The sequence below is a fragment of the Gouania willdenowi genome, chromosome 13 (genome assembly GCF_900634775.1).
Source record: "Gouania willdenowi chromosome 13, fGouWil2.1, whole genome shotgun sequence".
NCBI lineage: Eukaryota > Metazoa > Chordata > Actinopteri > Blenniiformes > Gobiesocidae > Gouania > Gouania willdenowi.
In genome coordinates this window covers 14,006,673-14,021,057 of record NC_041056.1, presented here as the reverse complement: position 1 = coordinate 14,021,057, position 14,385 = coordinate 14,006,673, and the positions used below count along the sequence as shown (strand labels likewise).

Sequence of the window (14,385 nt, the reverse complement as noted above, 5' to 3'; positions counted from 1 at the left end):
CTGTGAGGGATTGGCCGCCCGTTACTTTCCTGATTTTGTTTTTGTCATCGCATCCTATTTTTTCTCCAGTGGAATATGACTCAGGATGTCTCTTGCTGTTTGGTATGACTTTTATACCACTCTTTATTGTTTTGTTTTTTTTAGATTCTTCAAGGAGCTCGAAGACAGACACGAACAAAACATTGTTATTGATGACATCAGTGATATTGTTTGCAAACATTCTCAGTCAAACTTCGACCCTTATGTCACGTACTGCTCCAATGAGGTCTACCAGCAGAGAACCCTGCAGAGGCTGCTGTAAGTCACTGTTAAATCACACAATAGCAATAATCACCATCACGTTTGGATTTGATCCAGCACAGCTGCTTTCCCCTCTTTGTATCTTCTTGCTGCGCATGCAGTTGCTCCTTTCATCAAACCCATATATTTCCTTCTGTACAGGTCCAAGAATCCAGTTTTTAAAGAAGTGTTGAGCAGAATAGAGTGTCATCCAGACTGCAGAAACCTCCCCATGATCTCCTTCCTTATCCTGCCAATGCAGAGGATCACACGCCTTCCTCTGCTCATGGATGTGAGTGCACGCAAGAAATACCGGAACCAACTATATTAGTACAAGACTTTAATGCTTGGATTTTTACTTTGTTTTAATAGTCAAGCATCACTTTAGGTCTATTTTTATATTCTCTCAGTCCACCTGGCTTTTGGTGACAGTCCTGACAGCAATCACACCAGTTTATCATTGGTTGATCCCAAGCTGTTCCCACGCTACTTTAATAATAAAATAACAGTCACTTCTTGGTCCTCTTTGCCTGTTTAGGACAGTGCCTTTAGAATCAAAAGAGCCGCTTAAGCCCCGCCCATCAAGCTAACAGGAAGCTCAGAGCCAAAGATAAAGCACTATTACAAAATTATAATAAAGCACACGCATCTTTACATGGGTTAAAGATTGAGTTTTCAAAGTAAAAGCACACAGTTTATGTTGAATGGCATCAAATGAGCCTGATGACTTATTTGTTGGTGAGACAGAAGGTGATTGCTCACTAAACCACAGGGGAGAGGCAAGGGAGCCACCCTAACCCTGGTTTAGCTGCCTACTGACCAACAGTTCTAGGCCCTTTAAGTGCGGGGTAGTTATAACCCAGGGTAAAAATGAGAGCTGTGTCCTCAATGCCTACAGTACCTCACTTAGTGTTTTATCATGTTCCGCCAGCACTTCCTGTCTTAAATATCTTTTTCCTTGCGTAATTCTCAACTTTTATTCCCCCATTGCCTGTTTTCCATCAATATGTCCCCGGAGGCACTGGAGGGTTTATGTTTACGCACTCAAAGCTTTGCAGATCATGAGAAAGTTTTGCTTTTATTTTCATCCCACCCTCAGCTTCATCTTCTATGACACATTATATTCTATGATGCTGTGGGAGTGAGGGGCCAAATACAGACCAGTTTGAGCTTAAGTGGGCCACAGATTTTATTTTGGAGATTTTCAACATTTTTGTGCCCTGGTTTTCACTTATAAATCCACATATAAATGATTAAAGTATGTACAGTAGTACAGTATATCAGTACCTGCAGGATCTTCACTCAAATTTAACTGATTTTGGGGAAATTTTGTGCAATAATTTGAGGAAAATTTGGCATATTTAAAAAAAAAATGATAGTTATTTCAACAATTTGAGAAAAAAAATGACTGCCATCATGTAATAAACTGATCTCTGCAAATGTTGTGTATTTAAATTGATTTTTTTGTATTTGTAGGGGCTGAGAGGTCTACAACTGAATTAGTTGGTAATTTACAAAATACTGCATAATTTTGACTTTCTCGCGCGGGCCGAATTTGATGTTTTAAAGGGACGGATACACTGTATTTGGCTTCCGGGCCTTGAGTTTGACACATGGGGTTTAAGGGTTCCTTCCAGAGTCTCAAAGTTAACATAACAGTATATTTTCTTACTAAACACACTGGATTATTGTGACTTTATTTGTGTTTGTTTGCACTAAATGCTTTTAATGCCCTGTTTCTTTGTCCTAAATCTTCGTTTCACAGACAATTTGTCAGAAGACGCCAAAAGACTCGGCACAGTATGAAGAGTGTACAAAAGCTTTACAGGCAGTCAGCAAGGTCAGTGCTTTGTTTAACATCCACAAGTTCAACTAAAGTCCATCTCTTTCATTAAGATTTTTTTTGATAAAAGTACTTAAAGGTGCAGTCCGCAACTCTCAGATCTCTCTCTCCCCCTCCCTCCCCGCTGCTCTCTTGCCCTGCCTCCAAACTTTCCAAAGTCCCTCCCTCAGAGGAGCTAACAAGCTAACATTAGTCTGACAGCAACATCACAGTAATATAACATGCTGTGTTAAAAGCATATTACTGCATTGCTTCTCTCTCTCTCTATGTGCACACAGCTCAGCAGCAGCAGCAACTACACAGTGTCACTTATAGCACCCAAACGGAGGCTGCTGCGCGCACACACAAACAACACATGCACTACAGAGTTCTAGTGTAACAATTACAAATCAAGCATAATGTAAATCAATAAGCAGTAACTACCTCCAGACCATACACTGTAAAAAAGATGGAGTTCCAGCTCGGGAAAGGGGCGGGGACTGTGAGCAACAGCTGTCAGACAGCTCATCAAACACAATCCGGCTCTGATTGGTTCTTTTTGCTCGGTCGTGGTGCATTCTGGCAATCTGCCAAAGGCTGCAGGAGCAGCAGGGGGAACTCAATGAGTCTGTTTATTTTTCACCCAAACTACTAGTTTGATGTAAAGCTGTCCTTACATAGTGACAGCTTTAGCAAACATGACAAAAAGTCACTTTTATATGAGTTGCAGACTGCACCTTTAATGCTGCATCAAAGTCATTTGGAAAGGAAAGAGCAAAACTGTCAGCCACAAACGCTCTCGGGCCTCGGAGCTGCCAAACCTGTAGCAACATGACAAAAACAAATAGGTCAGGGTTACACCACCTGAATCCAGTTACATGATTAAGACTGAATATGTTAAAGCTTAAAGCTTTATTTTATAAATACTAATGTTGTAAGCCTTTAACTGATTTTGAGAGCTTGTTCCAGTGAGTAAGGAACCTTGTAGCTCAGAGTCCTGCCTCCCTTTGTGCTGTTAGAACCTCAAGGAACCTCCAGCAAATAAAATACTATTGCACTTATACTGTATGTTCTTCAGTCAAAAAGTGATCCCGTAAAGGTTGTGTGCGTGTTTGTGTGACCAGGTGGTGAGAAAGTGTAATGAAGGAGCTCGCACAATGGAGAGAACAGAAATGATGTACACCATCAACTCCCAACTGGATTTCAAGATCAAGGTATGATACATTTGTTTCTTTTTAAAGATTATTTTGATCAAGTGCAGAAGTACTTTACTAGCTTTTTGCTAACTAGCCACAACATTATGACCATAGAACGACATTAAATAGAAACAACAATCAAGTAATGATTAGGGTATAAAGCCTCCAATACATCCTCCACAATAATTTTGTTGCATTTTTGATTCAGTTTTGTGGAATATGTGCCTAAATCAGAAAGAGTCATTTGCTGGAAATCAAAATGCAAAAGTTTGAAATTGCCGCTCGAAAGTTTGTTTTAATTTCCACTGTAAACACGACATTTTCGGAGAAGTTTTGCACAATGCATTGTGGGATGTGTACTCACGAAGACGGATGCATAAAAGTTTTTACTTCATTCTCAGTGTATTCTTGTGTTTCTTCACCAGAAAAGGAGTACAGAAATTCACTTGACACCATATTTGTTCTATTTTGTTTCCAGTATTCACCGTGATATCACCTCACTATGCGAGACAATCAATCTCGACCAGATCTTTCCGTGTAAGCCCCAAAATTAACAATTGTTACAGCTTTCAGTCCATGAAAACACCACCACCAAACACAAGAGAAAACACTTCCATGCATCCGTCTCACGGACTCCACTTCCCACAATGCAATGCACATAACTTTTCCGACATTGTCAATAAGAGAGTGTTTATAGTGGGGATCAAAACAAACCTTTCAAGAGGCAATTTCAACCTTTTAAAGATTTTTTTCTCACAAATGATCTCCAATTTATTGACCTGTGAGGTTTTGTTTTTTTAAATGTAATAAACCAAGCATTCATTCTTCCCTGAAGTACATTCAAGACTAGGGGTGTCCCGATGCAATATTGATTTTGGACATCGGTGAAAATGAATATCGGATTTTATCAGACTGCATCTAAAATCACAGCTTTCTGATAAAATTTTCCGCTCCAGCACTTCTATCCATAGATGACTATGGTTCACACTCCAACAAAGTAACCTACTGTTTCTGACTATTGTTCTCTGTTTGAGTAACATCACTTGATCAAGCCTTTTCTACCATTCCACACTACAAAATAATATCAATATCGGTATCGGCCGATACGCAAGACCGCAACATCGGTATCATATCAAAAGTGAAAGAGTTGTATCGGGACATCCCTATTCAAGACTGTACAGAACTAACTTGTTCTTAACCCTTCTATTATCAATGGGGTCAATTTGACCCCATTGAATGTTTATCATTCAAAAAATAATAGTTGACTTTTTTATTTTTGCTTCATATTTCATGACTTTTCCTAATTTGATGAATACAATTGATTAAGCATAAAATTATCGTGATGATTTTTTTTTCATTGTGCTGAACACATATTGCACACGATGGTGTTCGTCTGTGGTCAATTTGACCCCAAGCTGTTTTAGCTGTGTAAAACTAGTCTATTCTAATTTAAAAGTTTAGCCTGATGGTGGCGCTAGAGAACAGGTGAAGGTTTCATAATCAAGGAGTTATTTCTGTATTTAACAAATAAACAAAATGTCTGACACAAAAACTTGGTCAACAAGTTTCTGATAATCATTTTCTGGAGGCAAATATCCCTGGGGTCAGATTGATCCCAAAGGTATTTGAGGATAATAGGAGGGTTAAAGCCAGGTTACTTGACCAAATTGACATTACAAATACATTTTTATTTATGAATTCCCATTATTCCATAACCTTTTCTTTCTCCTAGGCTTTCCCCTTGGTGTCTTCTTCCAGATGGATGGTAAAGAGAGGAGAATTGACTGCATTTGTCGAGGATAATGGGATCTTCCTCAAGCGAACATCGAGGCAGCAGGTGTATTTCTTCCTGTTTAATGATGTCCTCATTGTCACGAGGAAAAAGAGGTGAGTCATCGCTGTGGCTACATGGATACTGGCCAAAGTGTGCATGTTCTGTGTTGGACTTGCTCCTGTGATTGTGGCCCTTGGCATGCAAACCTAATCCATAACTGACTTGTTAAGACGTGTTTTAGGTGAAAGTGTAGGTCATTAGCATTGAGGATCTGCACTGCATGTGTGACAGACTCTGAGAACAAGGCGTGTGATTGAGCCTCTTCCATGATCGTGTTTGAACGTGTTGTGGGAAATGAGGCTCTGCAGAAAAAAAACTTCTGTTGAAAATGTAAATTGCTGATAAGAAAGTCAATAACATTCAGAAAAGGAAGCTACAACATGCAGCTTTATGACGTAGAAAGGTTATAATCAACTGATCTGAGGAATATTGTGTTTGGTATCGGCACAGAATCCCTCAGCCTCAGGTCTTTCAACGTGAGTTACTTGAACTTGCTGAAACCTGGTGTTGTAAATCTGACCTTGTTTTATAACCTCAGCTTTGAAAATGTCCTACAGTGATAAATCACCTGGATTTTGTAAACCTGCTCCACATTAGTCTTGTCATTGAATCTTCTCCACTCGTTCTCAGTTTTCACAAGTTTGAGGCACAACAATCCTGAAAACATGAGCTAGACCAGGGGTCTGCAACCTGCGGCTCTGGAGCCTCATGTGGCTCTTTGACTCTTTTGCAATGGCTCCCTATAGCTTTAAAAAAAACTATTGAAATAAAGAGTTGTTTTTTTACAGACGCCATTAATGATTAATGACAGATAAAATCAAGATGTAACAATTTGTTAACCTAAAATAAATAATGTTGTGCAATGACACCTTCCTACTTCACCTCCTGCAACATCTACAGACCATCAACTTTCCTGCACCTGTGGCTAATATTAAGTTTTAAATCCCTGGTAAGATAACTAAACCAACAAAAACACTATTCTGGAAGAAAAATTTAAAAATTTGAATTGTGTGGGGACAGATTAATTTAATATGCTGGTTAAATATGCATTCTTCATGTGTGGCAAGAAATGATCAATTAGCATGTGTTGACCACATGATCGTGCGTTATCAAATTCAAGTTACTTTTTGTAGCCTTTCAAATACATTAACTAAAAATAATATTCTTTATATAACATTGTGTTCATGTAAACTGAGATGTAGAATTTGAAGATGCAAGATACTGTTTTATTTCTTGATGTCATTTTATTGTATTCTATTCTAAACTGTTTTTAAGTTGCCATTTACATGATAAATTAAATTAAACCAAACATTATTCTATATAATTTTAACAGTATAGAATTTCATTCACTTTGTTGTCTTCATTGAGACGGTATTTTTTCTGCTCTGGGAGGACTTTAATCAAGGTGGCTCCTTTGAGAGTAAAGGTTGCAGACCCATGAGCAAGACTGAGCTTCCTTAAAATACTGTGTTTGTGTTTGCTACATTGCTGTTTAAATGAAAACCAATAACCGTTATCTTCCTTTGCATCTGGAACTTATTGTCAATGTCTAACCATTTGGACTATTTTCAAAAGAGTGAAAAAAATATCCACGCAATATTACTTTTCTTCTGGGAAACTGGTCGTAGAAGGCTGACTGCAGAAGCACGTGGAGGCAGGCTTGGGTTTGGAAAGAAGGATTTTAGAAGAGGAGGGACCTTGGATCAGAACCTTTGAATGGGAGAAGCTGTTACAATTTTAGTTTGTCCCATGTGGAGCACTGAACCCTTGCTCTGGCACGCTACTTCACTGCACTCCCTCCCTCTGCAGCCATCAAAACAAAAACACACCGAGGGTAATGCAAGGCAAGTCAGGCACCAGCAAGTCACAAACCCTCCCAGACATAACAGAGCAATAGCTCTGTTTGAGCCAAATGATAAAATGTGCTACATCGGAATTTTGAAAAAATCATTTCACAATATTTACAAGGGGAAGGGTATGAAGTGGAAGGCTACATCGTTGCTATGCACACAATGGTTACTAAAAAGCCCCCTCCCCAACAATTATTTTATCGTGCCATGGTTCCCTTGCGTACAGTAAACATCTCATATGTAAACTTAAAAAGGAAGAAACTAAATTTTGCACAATTAGAACTTCATTTTTTTCTACAAAAGCATCTGTATAAAATAAAAGGTTTGTCAAAATATGCAATTTGTTTTAAAATAAAATAAAACCAATGAATTAACGTCCAAATTGATATAAATCTCAGGCTCAAAGTATAGATACATTTTTGAACTCTAAAACTGAGAAAATAACATGCATTCAATTATGTTTTGGCGCGGTGCATTCCATTTAATCTAGTTGGTATAGGATATGATGTGATGCATTTCATTGTTGTCTGTTTATTTCATTTTTTGTAGTTTCACAACGTCCATTCACGGTCATTTTAAAGCAAGAAATAATAATTTACTCAGTAACAATTGGGTGTAGAAATATAACAAATTACTTTACTTATTTTAGAACGTAAATAAATAGAAGTAAAATTACAGGAAAAAATAATAAGAATAGAAAATATATATACAAGTACCCATAAAAGCAACTCAATGACAGTAACCCGAATACTTGTAAACTATTACTTTCACCTCTGCATATTTTTTATTTATTTATTTAAGTCATTTGAGAAGCATATAAACAAAACAAAGATTACAGAAGGAAAATAATACAAAGTTGCCACTCAAAAGGAGTAGGTGGAAGTTCAAAAACCTTATAAGAAATCCTACCCCTCTTTTCTTTATTTTATAGTGCTGTATTTACACAATTCATATCCACAAAACAAAAACAAAAACAAAAAAAACTGAGAAGCATAACACATACATATTTTATTGTTTGTGGTCCTACAAAATAAAACATATAAAAGGAAACTGGAGAACTAGAGTATAAAGTATTAGCGTTTAGGGTTGTACAAACCAAGATAACAAAATAAAAAACAATAGGAACAAGGTATGTTATCATGTTATGCTAATAAAAATGAAGCGTCATGCATTCTTAATGACATAGTTTCTGCAAATTGTATTGACTATGATCTCGATCCAAATTGGTATTGGTTATTCCAAACTCAGTCCATGTTACTATTGTCACCCATTGGGAAAGTGTTGAACTGCTGCACTCTTTGGCTCACACAGGAACACTTACATAACTGCAGCTGGCTCGCCTCTCATCTTCACTTTCCCCCCTTCTTTAGTGTGTGAACACTGGGCACCAGTCCAACATTTATTATTGTTGAGGTTTTCCTATCTGGCTGTGTTCCTGCCTTTTTTGAATGGTTGTGGCATAGTGGGTTGTCCTTTTTGAGGTTTCACGTTCCTCAAGTTTATTTCTCTTCAGTGTGTGAATAGGATATTTTTTTATGTGTAGGTCACAATGTGACATGTGGAAATCTCCCTGTGAATATGAGTGAGGTCATGTTGTTTGTCAGAAATCCGACTGTGCGTAGGGCAGCTGGTAGCTGGTACAGCTGAGATAACGTGAATCAGATGCCACTGCTATCTGTAACTGCAGATAACATTTCCCTCCAACAGAAAACTATAAACATATATACTGCCGCGCTCACTCACTTAGATTATTACAAATGATATTTCAGTGGATTTGAATTGCAAACCCTTAAGTAACCTGTCAAAACTGTCTTCCTTTGGCATGTGAGAAAACCACAAATATGCAATTTTATCACCCAACTTACTTCTAGTCTCATGTCAACGGTATTTAAGGTATTTTACCTCAAATACCTTTAAGGTACCTTTAAGTGCTAATCTTTTTAAAACTCAAGCAATATGTTAGAAATAGGATCTCCCTTCTATGTAGTATGTCATTGTCTTTTTCATATTTTGTTTTATCATAGGTGTATAGTTGTATATGATGTCCAGTGCCAATCACATTGTTTATTTATTTGTTTGTGTGTCACATCAATACATTTTGTAGGGAATCCAAATCGATATACTGATTTTATATCAGTTTAAACAATGTAAAAAAAAAATCTTTATCTCTAATCGCAGGCAAAATTTCAAAAAATTATATTTCGATTCGTAATTGACCGATCTTTATGAAATTTGACTCAGTTATGTCAGGTTGATTCCTCAATTTAAACCTACTGTATTGTTATTAATGAGGATATAAATTTCTTCCAAGCCTTTACAGTGTAAATGATCATAGTACCATGATCAGGATCATTGATCCAAATAACTGCCAATATCTGAGAATATTTGGTGTGGAGGTTTGCGCTCTGAGTGCTCTTGTTGTTACTGTAATAATCAATTAATTTAATTTAATTTAATTTAATTATGTTTTATTTTATTTATTCTACTTAAAGCTGATAGCCAAAGGTTCTGAGAAACATCTCGATGTCCCGCCCTAAACAGCCTCACTTCCTCCCATTGCCTCTCCCAATCTACCAGAAGCCACGCCTCTACTTTTCTGCACGCGCATCACGGAACATAACAAGGTTGCATTGGGCCAAAATCATATTTACCTGTTTGCTGTTGTGACGTACGGCCCTGTTTCCATGCTCAGTTCTGCATTCACTTTGATTGACGGACTCTACTACAGGAAGTCAAAGCCTATTGGCTGGGTGATCACGGCGCTCATTTCCATTTGTATAGGGGTCTATAGGACTTATATACATTAATGTATATGAATGACCACCAGCAGTAGACCATAGTAAAAGACTAGTTTGGTATTTTTTCGCATTTTAAAAGAATCATACATAAACATAGATTTTTCAGAAACTCTGGATATCAGCTTTAGGCACTCTATGCCCATCAATTTGTGGATGAAAAATGAATTTGTTGACCCTCTTGGCCTTATGGAGGATGTTTCTATTCATTTGGCATTATTTTTTTATGCTATCATTGTGAGCAGGCAGTGCACAACCACCTCTCTCTTTGAAGTTGATGGACAACAATCCAAACTTGTTAATATTTTCCCATCAAGGACTGTTAAGCAGTCATCTAAAGGCTTGGGAAAAAAGTCGATGTGACACAAAGACACATGGACTGATCATGTTGACATGAATACAAATAGAAAAAAAAACAATTTTTTCTATAAATGCAATAGCATCGTCTCAAGTGTGTCAGTTGTTTTTGTGTACACTACATATTTCTTCCTTAGGATGTAAGCTGTTATAGTGGAAGCCCATTTCACAATCAACTCCAGATGTTTCTGACTAACTCATGTACTGGTAAGCATTGGGTTCACTTTCGACCCTGTCCAGCAAATGTTCTCGTGGGAAAAAGGGTGAACTTATTTAGTATAGTGAATATATGACACAAGCATGAGACCAATGCAATGACTGGTAGATCTAGAAAAGGAGTTAGGGATAACGGTCTTGGTCTGTGGAACAGTGGGTAGCAGCGCTCTCATTCAGAAATCCTGATACCACTAACTCATTGTGCAGGGTGGAATGTTCTCTCTGTGTGTGCTGGTTTCCTTCAGTCTTCAGATTAAAGGTGTAAACATGTGAAAAAGTCCAATTCTATATTGTTTTGACTGAAGGTTATCGGTGCTCCTAGTTTTGACTGCTCAGTCAGAAAGAACAAGGGCAATGAATAGAACTGCTAATATTTTTTGACCAAATGGATTGAGCAGCTTTTAAAAAGTATATTTAAAAAAAAAAATTAGGATACATTTTATCTAAACTGACACTTAGCCATATCTGCATGTGTGCTTCGTGTAAAATATTGGTTGTAATTAGATTTACTGTTAATAATCTAATATAATCTAAACTAAACTAAAATTGTAGTTCTTGTTAAAGGGGTACTATTGAGATTGTGGTTTTGGCCTAAGGCTCGTGGTGGTGCATTAAAAGCAACTCAGAACTCTAGACATTTTTCTGACCTTTACTTGAATAAGTGCATTGGAATACTACAAACCACAAAAACATGAAAGTTTTTGTTTTAAATACTACGTCGGTGAACAATGTTTTAGAGGTATTTTGACGTCTGGAACGCTTTGAAGATGGAAATTGGAATTTTTAACTTGGAAATAATTTTTTTAACTTGGGGAAATAAGGTGAAAAGACCCTGAAAATGCAGATTTGCAAATTTGTATTGAATGCAGCATCAGCCTGTACTGTTATAGGTCATAGGTGGACTTCTGGGCGACTGCAAATTGCACCTCTACTGTGTATGACTGAGAGGGAGATTTTTAATCATAATATTGTTGATTCAATGTTTTTATTGCTGATTTTAAATGTTTTAACTGTTATTTTATGTTTTTAATGTTGTTATTGATTTTTAAGCTGTTGAATGTTTTCTATCGCACTTTTTGATCATGTAAAGCACATTGAACTTTCTTGTGTATGAAACGCGCTATACAAATGCCTTGCCTCTAGGTGGGGGCGAATCTGGTTGAAATTCAATACATCGCCCCTTTAAAGTGGCAACATTAAATAAAAAAAAATAGTTTTCCCAAAGAAGCTCTGCATTATTTAACAGTGTTGCAGAACATACCTGATGTAACACTGAACACTTTTGTTTTCCTCAGTGAGGAGAGCTACAGCGTGATCGACTACGCTTTGAGGGATGAGATCTGGGTGGGTTCCTGTCAGCCTGAAGATCTCAACCTGTCCCCTGTCAGAACCACCACCAGCATATTGAGCTCACGGCAGCCCGGCGCCAACCATCTCTTTCGTCTATGTTTTCGTAGTAACCGCTCCGGAGAAAAAGTGCCCATGATCCTCAGCACAGAGCTGCTGTGAGTACCTCCTTATTACATAGCTTTTTATTTACCTTGATTTAAAAATATATAAACTCCTTTTCTATTTCGGTTAGTCCAGTGCTGCCATGTGTTTTGTGTGTGAGATGTTGGCTCTCAGTTTCTTTTGTTTCATAGTCTAAATACTTATCTCAAAGAACAAGCTTTGGTCAAATTTCTGCTTTTTTATCATTTCTGTATTCGCTCCAATTTTCCTTTTAACCTGACGTAAGAAAATCCTTCTTCCTGTCCGTCCTCTACTCATATTTCACAGTCCCCTTTTGCACCCTTGCAAGTCACAGGAATATTTAGTTACATCCATTTGCAAGACGGAGATTTAGCCTTACTGCAGTTTTGGAAAGGCTCTGGTACTCAGAGTCGTACTGTAAAACACACAGCGTGTTCAAATTCATGTTGTTTTTACCCTGACTTTCCTTCCAGCCAGTCGTCTTTTGCAGGAATAATATTTATGTCTCGAGTGAGCAAGTTAAATTTGAAATTTATTCAATGTGAAAGGGGAAGATTACCCATAATCTTGTTCTAAAAATGCAGTTGGCTTGTTTGAAAATCCTTTAAACTCTTGCCTGTTGGTAAAGCTCAAATGCTCATCACCTGTTTTATTCCATCCCAACGAGCACGTCCCGATTATATAACCTCTACAAACAAATGGGATCACCCATATATTTGGCTTTATTCAGAGTTTTTTTTTTTTTTTTTTTTTCTCGTTAAGAGTCGCAGCTCTAGCACACACACGCATTTACAAATGTGTAACCGCACACATAGTTTTAACAGTGGTTATTGGCACTGGTTCCACGCTTTGTTTGCTTATGCACTGGGCCTGTTCCCCCTCATTCCTCTGTCTGTTTTCTCTCCACAAAGACTTTGGGTGTATTCCATTATGAGCAGAATGTTCTGAAGGGAAGTGTTCTGCTGTTATGACACCAAGTTATACAAATAACATGCAAGTTTTAAAGTTAAAGGGTTGCATTTTTAAAAAGTGTTAGATTTAAAGGAGGAGTCCGCAATCCTGTTCAGAAAATCTTTTGGTCATACTGGGAGAAATTGTCCCTCCATCCTGAGAGAAGTCAATACAATATGTCTTCAGAAATAGGAACAAAAAGAGTCAGACCTCTGTAGCAGCTGGAATTGTGTAAAAACTTTCCCTCCCATTCGGTCCGAAATGGAAAGAACCAATCAGAATCCTTCATGTCTCATCCTGAAAGATTGAGTACACGAGAAATACTATATTGGGACATTTTTTAAGTATGGACACTGGGCACACTAGTGCGAGTGGAACATAAAATTGTCCTGGAATAAGCTTAAAGCTAAAACAATCCTTTTGTAAATAGGGCTCTTGTTCTGAAGTTAAGCGGAAGTTTTGTCAGTAGCACAATGGAGGGTCTCCGAAAATCCCTGATATGTCTCCATGAAATGTGTTTTTGCAAGATTTTTGGATTAAATGACCACATGTTGATAATCTACTTGGTCACTTTCTCACTTAAAATGTTTTCAGAACTTTCAAAAGTGGAGAATCAACAGAGATATTTAGCCTCAGTGTGCTTCGGGTTTTTGTTGTTTTATGTTGGAAATACATCTTGGGAGGCGTGGAAGTATACTTCAGTGGGAAGGGTCATCATCAGTCATCATACTAATAGTATATAGTAGACAGTATATACGCATTGTGTTTGTAGTGTATAGTATGGAGTGTGCTGTTTTGAACACAGCCAATGTCTTCCTCCTGCCTCTGCCAGTGGGAAAACACTCTATTTTAGTTAGCAAAACTGTTCTTTATTCAAAGTGTGTGTGTGACTGTGATCACATGGTATGTGTGTTAGCTTCATGATGGACTAAGCTAGCTGGACTAGGTCCTTAAAATAACCCAGCAATAATATATATATATATATATATAATTAATTTTAAAGGTAGACTTTTGAATTCACTATTCCCTGTTGAATACTGATGGTAATTGTTACTGTACAAACAAAAGTTAACTTACTCATTTTGGCTTCTTTTTCTCACAAAAGTGATTCATGTTTGATTGATTACGCCAAGCTTTAGCTCACTGTCAGCTACCCTCTAACATACTTTAATCATAACAATTGAACAAAGGCAGTTATTGTACCCAGATTAAACCTCAGTGAGAGTCTAATCCCGTAGTAGTTGGAACTTTTATTTATACTGGAGTAAGAACCTACAACTTCTCCCTTCAACCTGAGGGGAAAAAAACAGTTTACAAAGAGCTTAAAGCTGATATCCAGAGTTTCTGAGAAACGTCTCGATGCCCCGCCCTAAACAGCCTCACTTCCTCCCACTGCCTTTCCCAATCTACCAGAAGCCACGCCTCTACTTTTCTGCACACGCATCGCGGAACATAACAAGATCACATTGGGTCGCATTGATATAGGTCTATGGGTCAGGTAAGAGCCAAAAACGTATTTACCTGTTTGCTATTGTGACGCGCGGCCTTGTTTCTGTGCACAGTTCCTCATTCACTTTGATTGACAGTCTCAAAAACAGGAAATCGAAGCCTA

At 37.6% G+C, this 14,385-nt stretch overlaps 1 protein-coding gene across 1 annotated transcript in view; it reads left to right on the top strand.

The window, feature by feature from the left end:
- Positions 1 to 14,385, top strand: part of LOC114474128 (rho guanine nucleotide exchange factor 26-like) — a 51,180-nt gene that overhangs the window by 10,284 nt on the left and 26,511 nt on the right. Inside the window, exons 7-12 of the mRNA XM_028464172.1 lie at positions 145 to 297; positions 442 to 571; positions 2,045 to 2,119; positions 3,226 to 3,315; positions 5,030 to 5,184; positions 11,645 to 11,854. Coding sequence (XP_028319973.1) covers positions 145 to 297; positions 442 to 571; positions 2,045 to 2,119; positions 3,226 to 3,315; positions 5,030 to 5,184; positions 11,645 to 11,854 — 813 coding nt within the window. The remainder of the gene's footprint in view (positions 1 to 144; positions 298 to 441; positions 572 to 2,044; positions 2,120 to 3,225; positions 3,316 to 5,029; positions 5,185 to 11,644; positions 11,855 to 14,385) is intronic.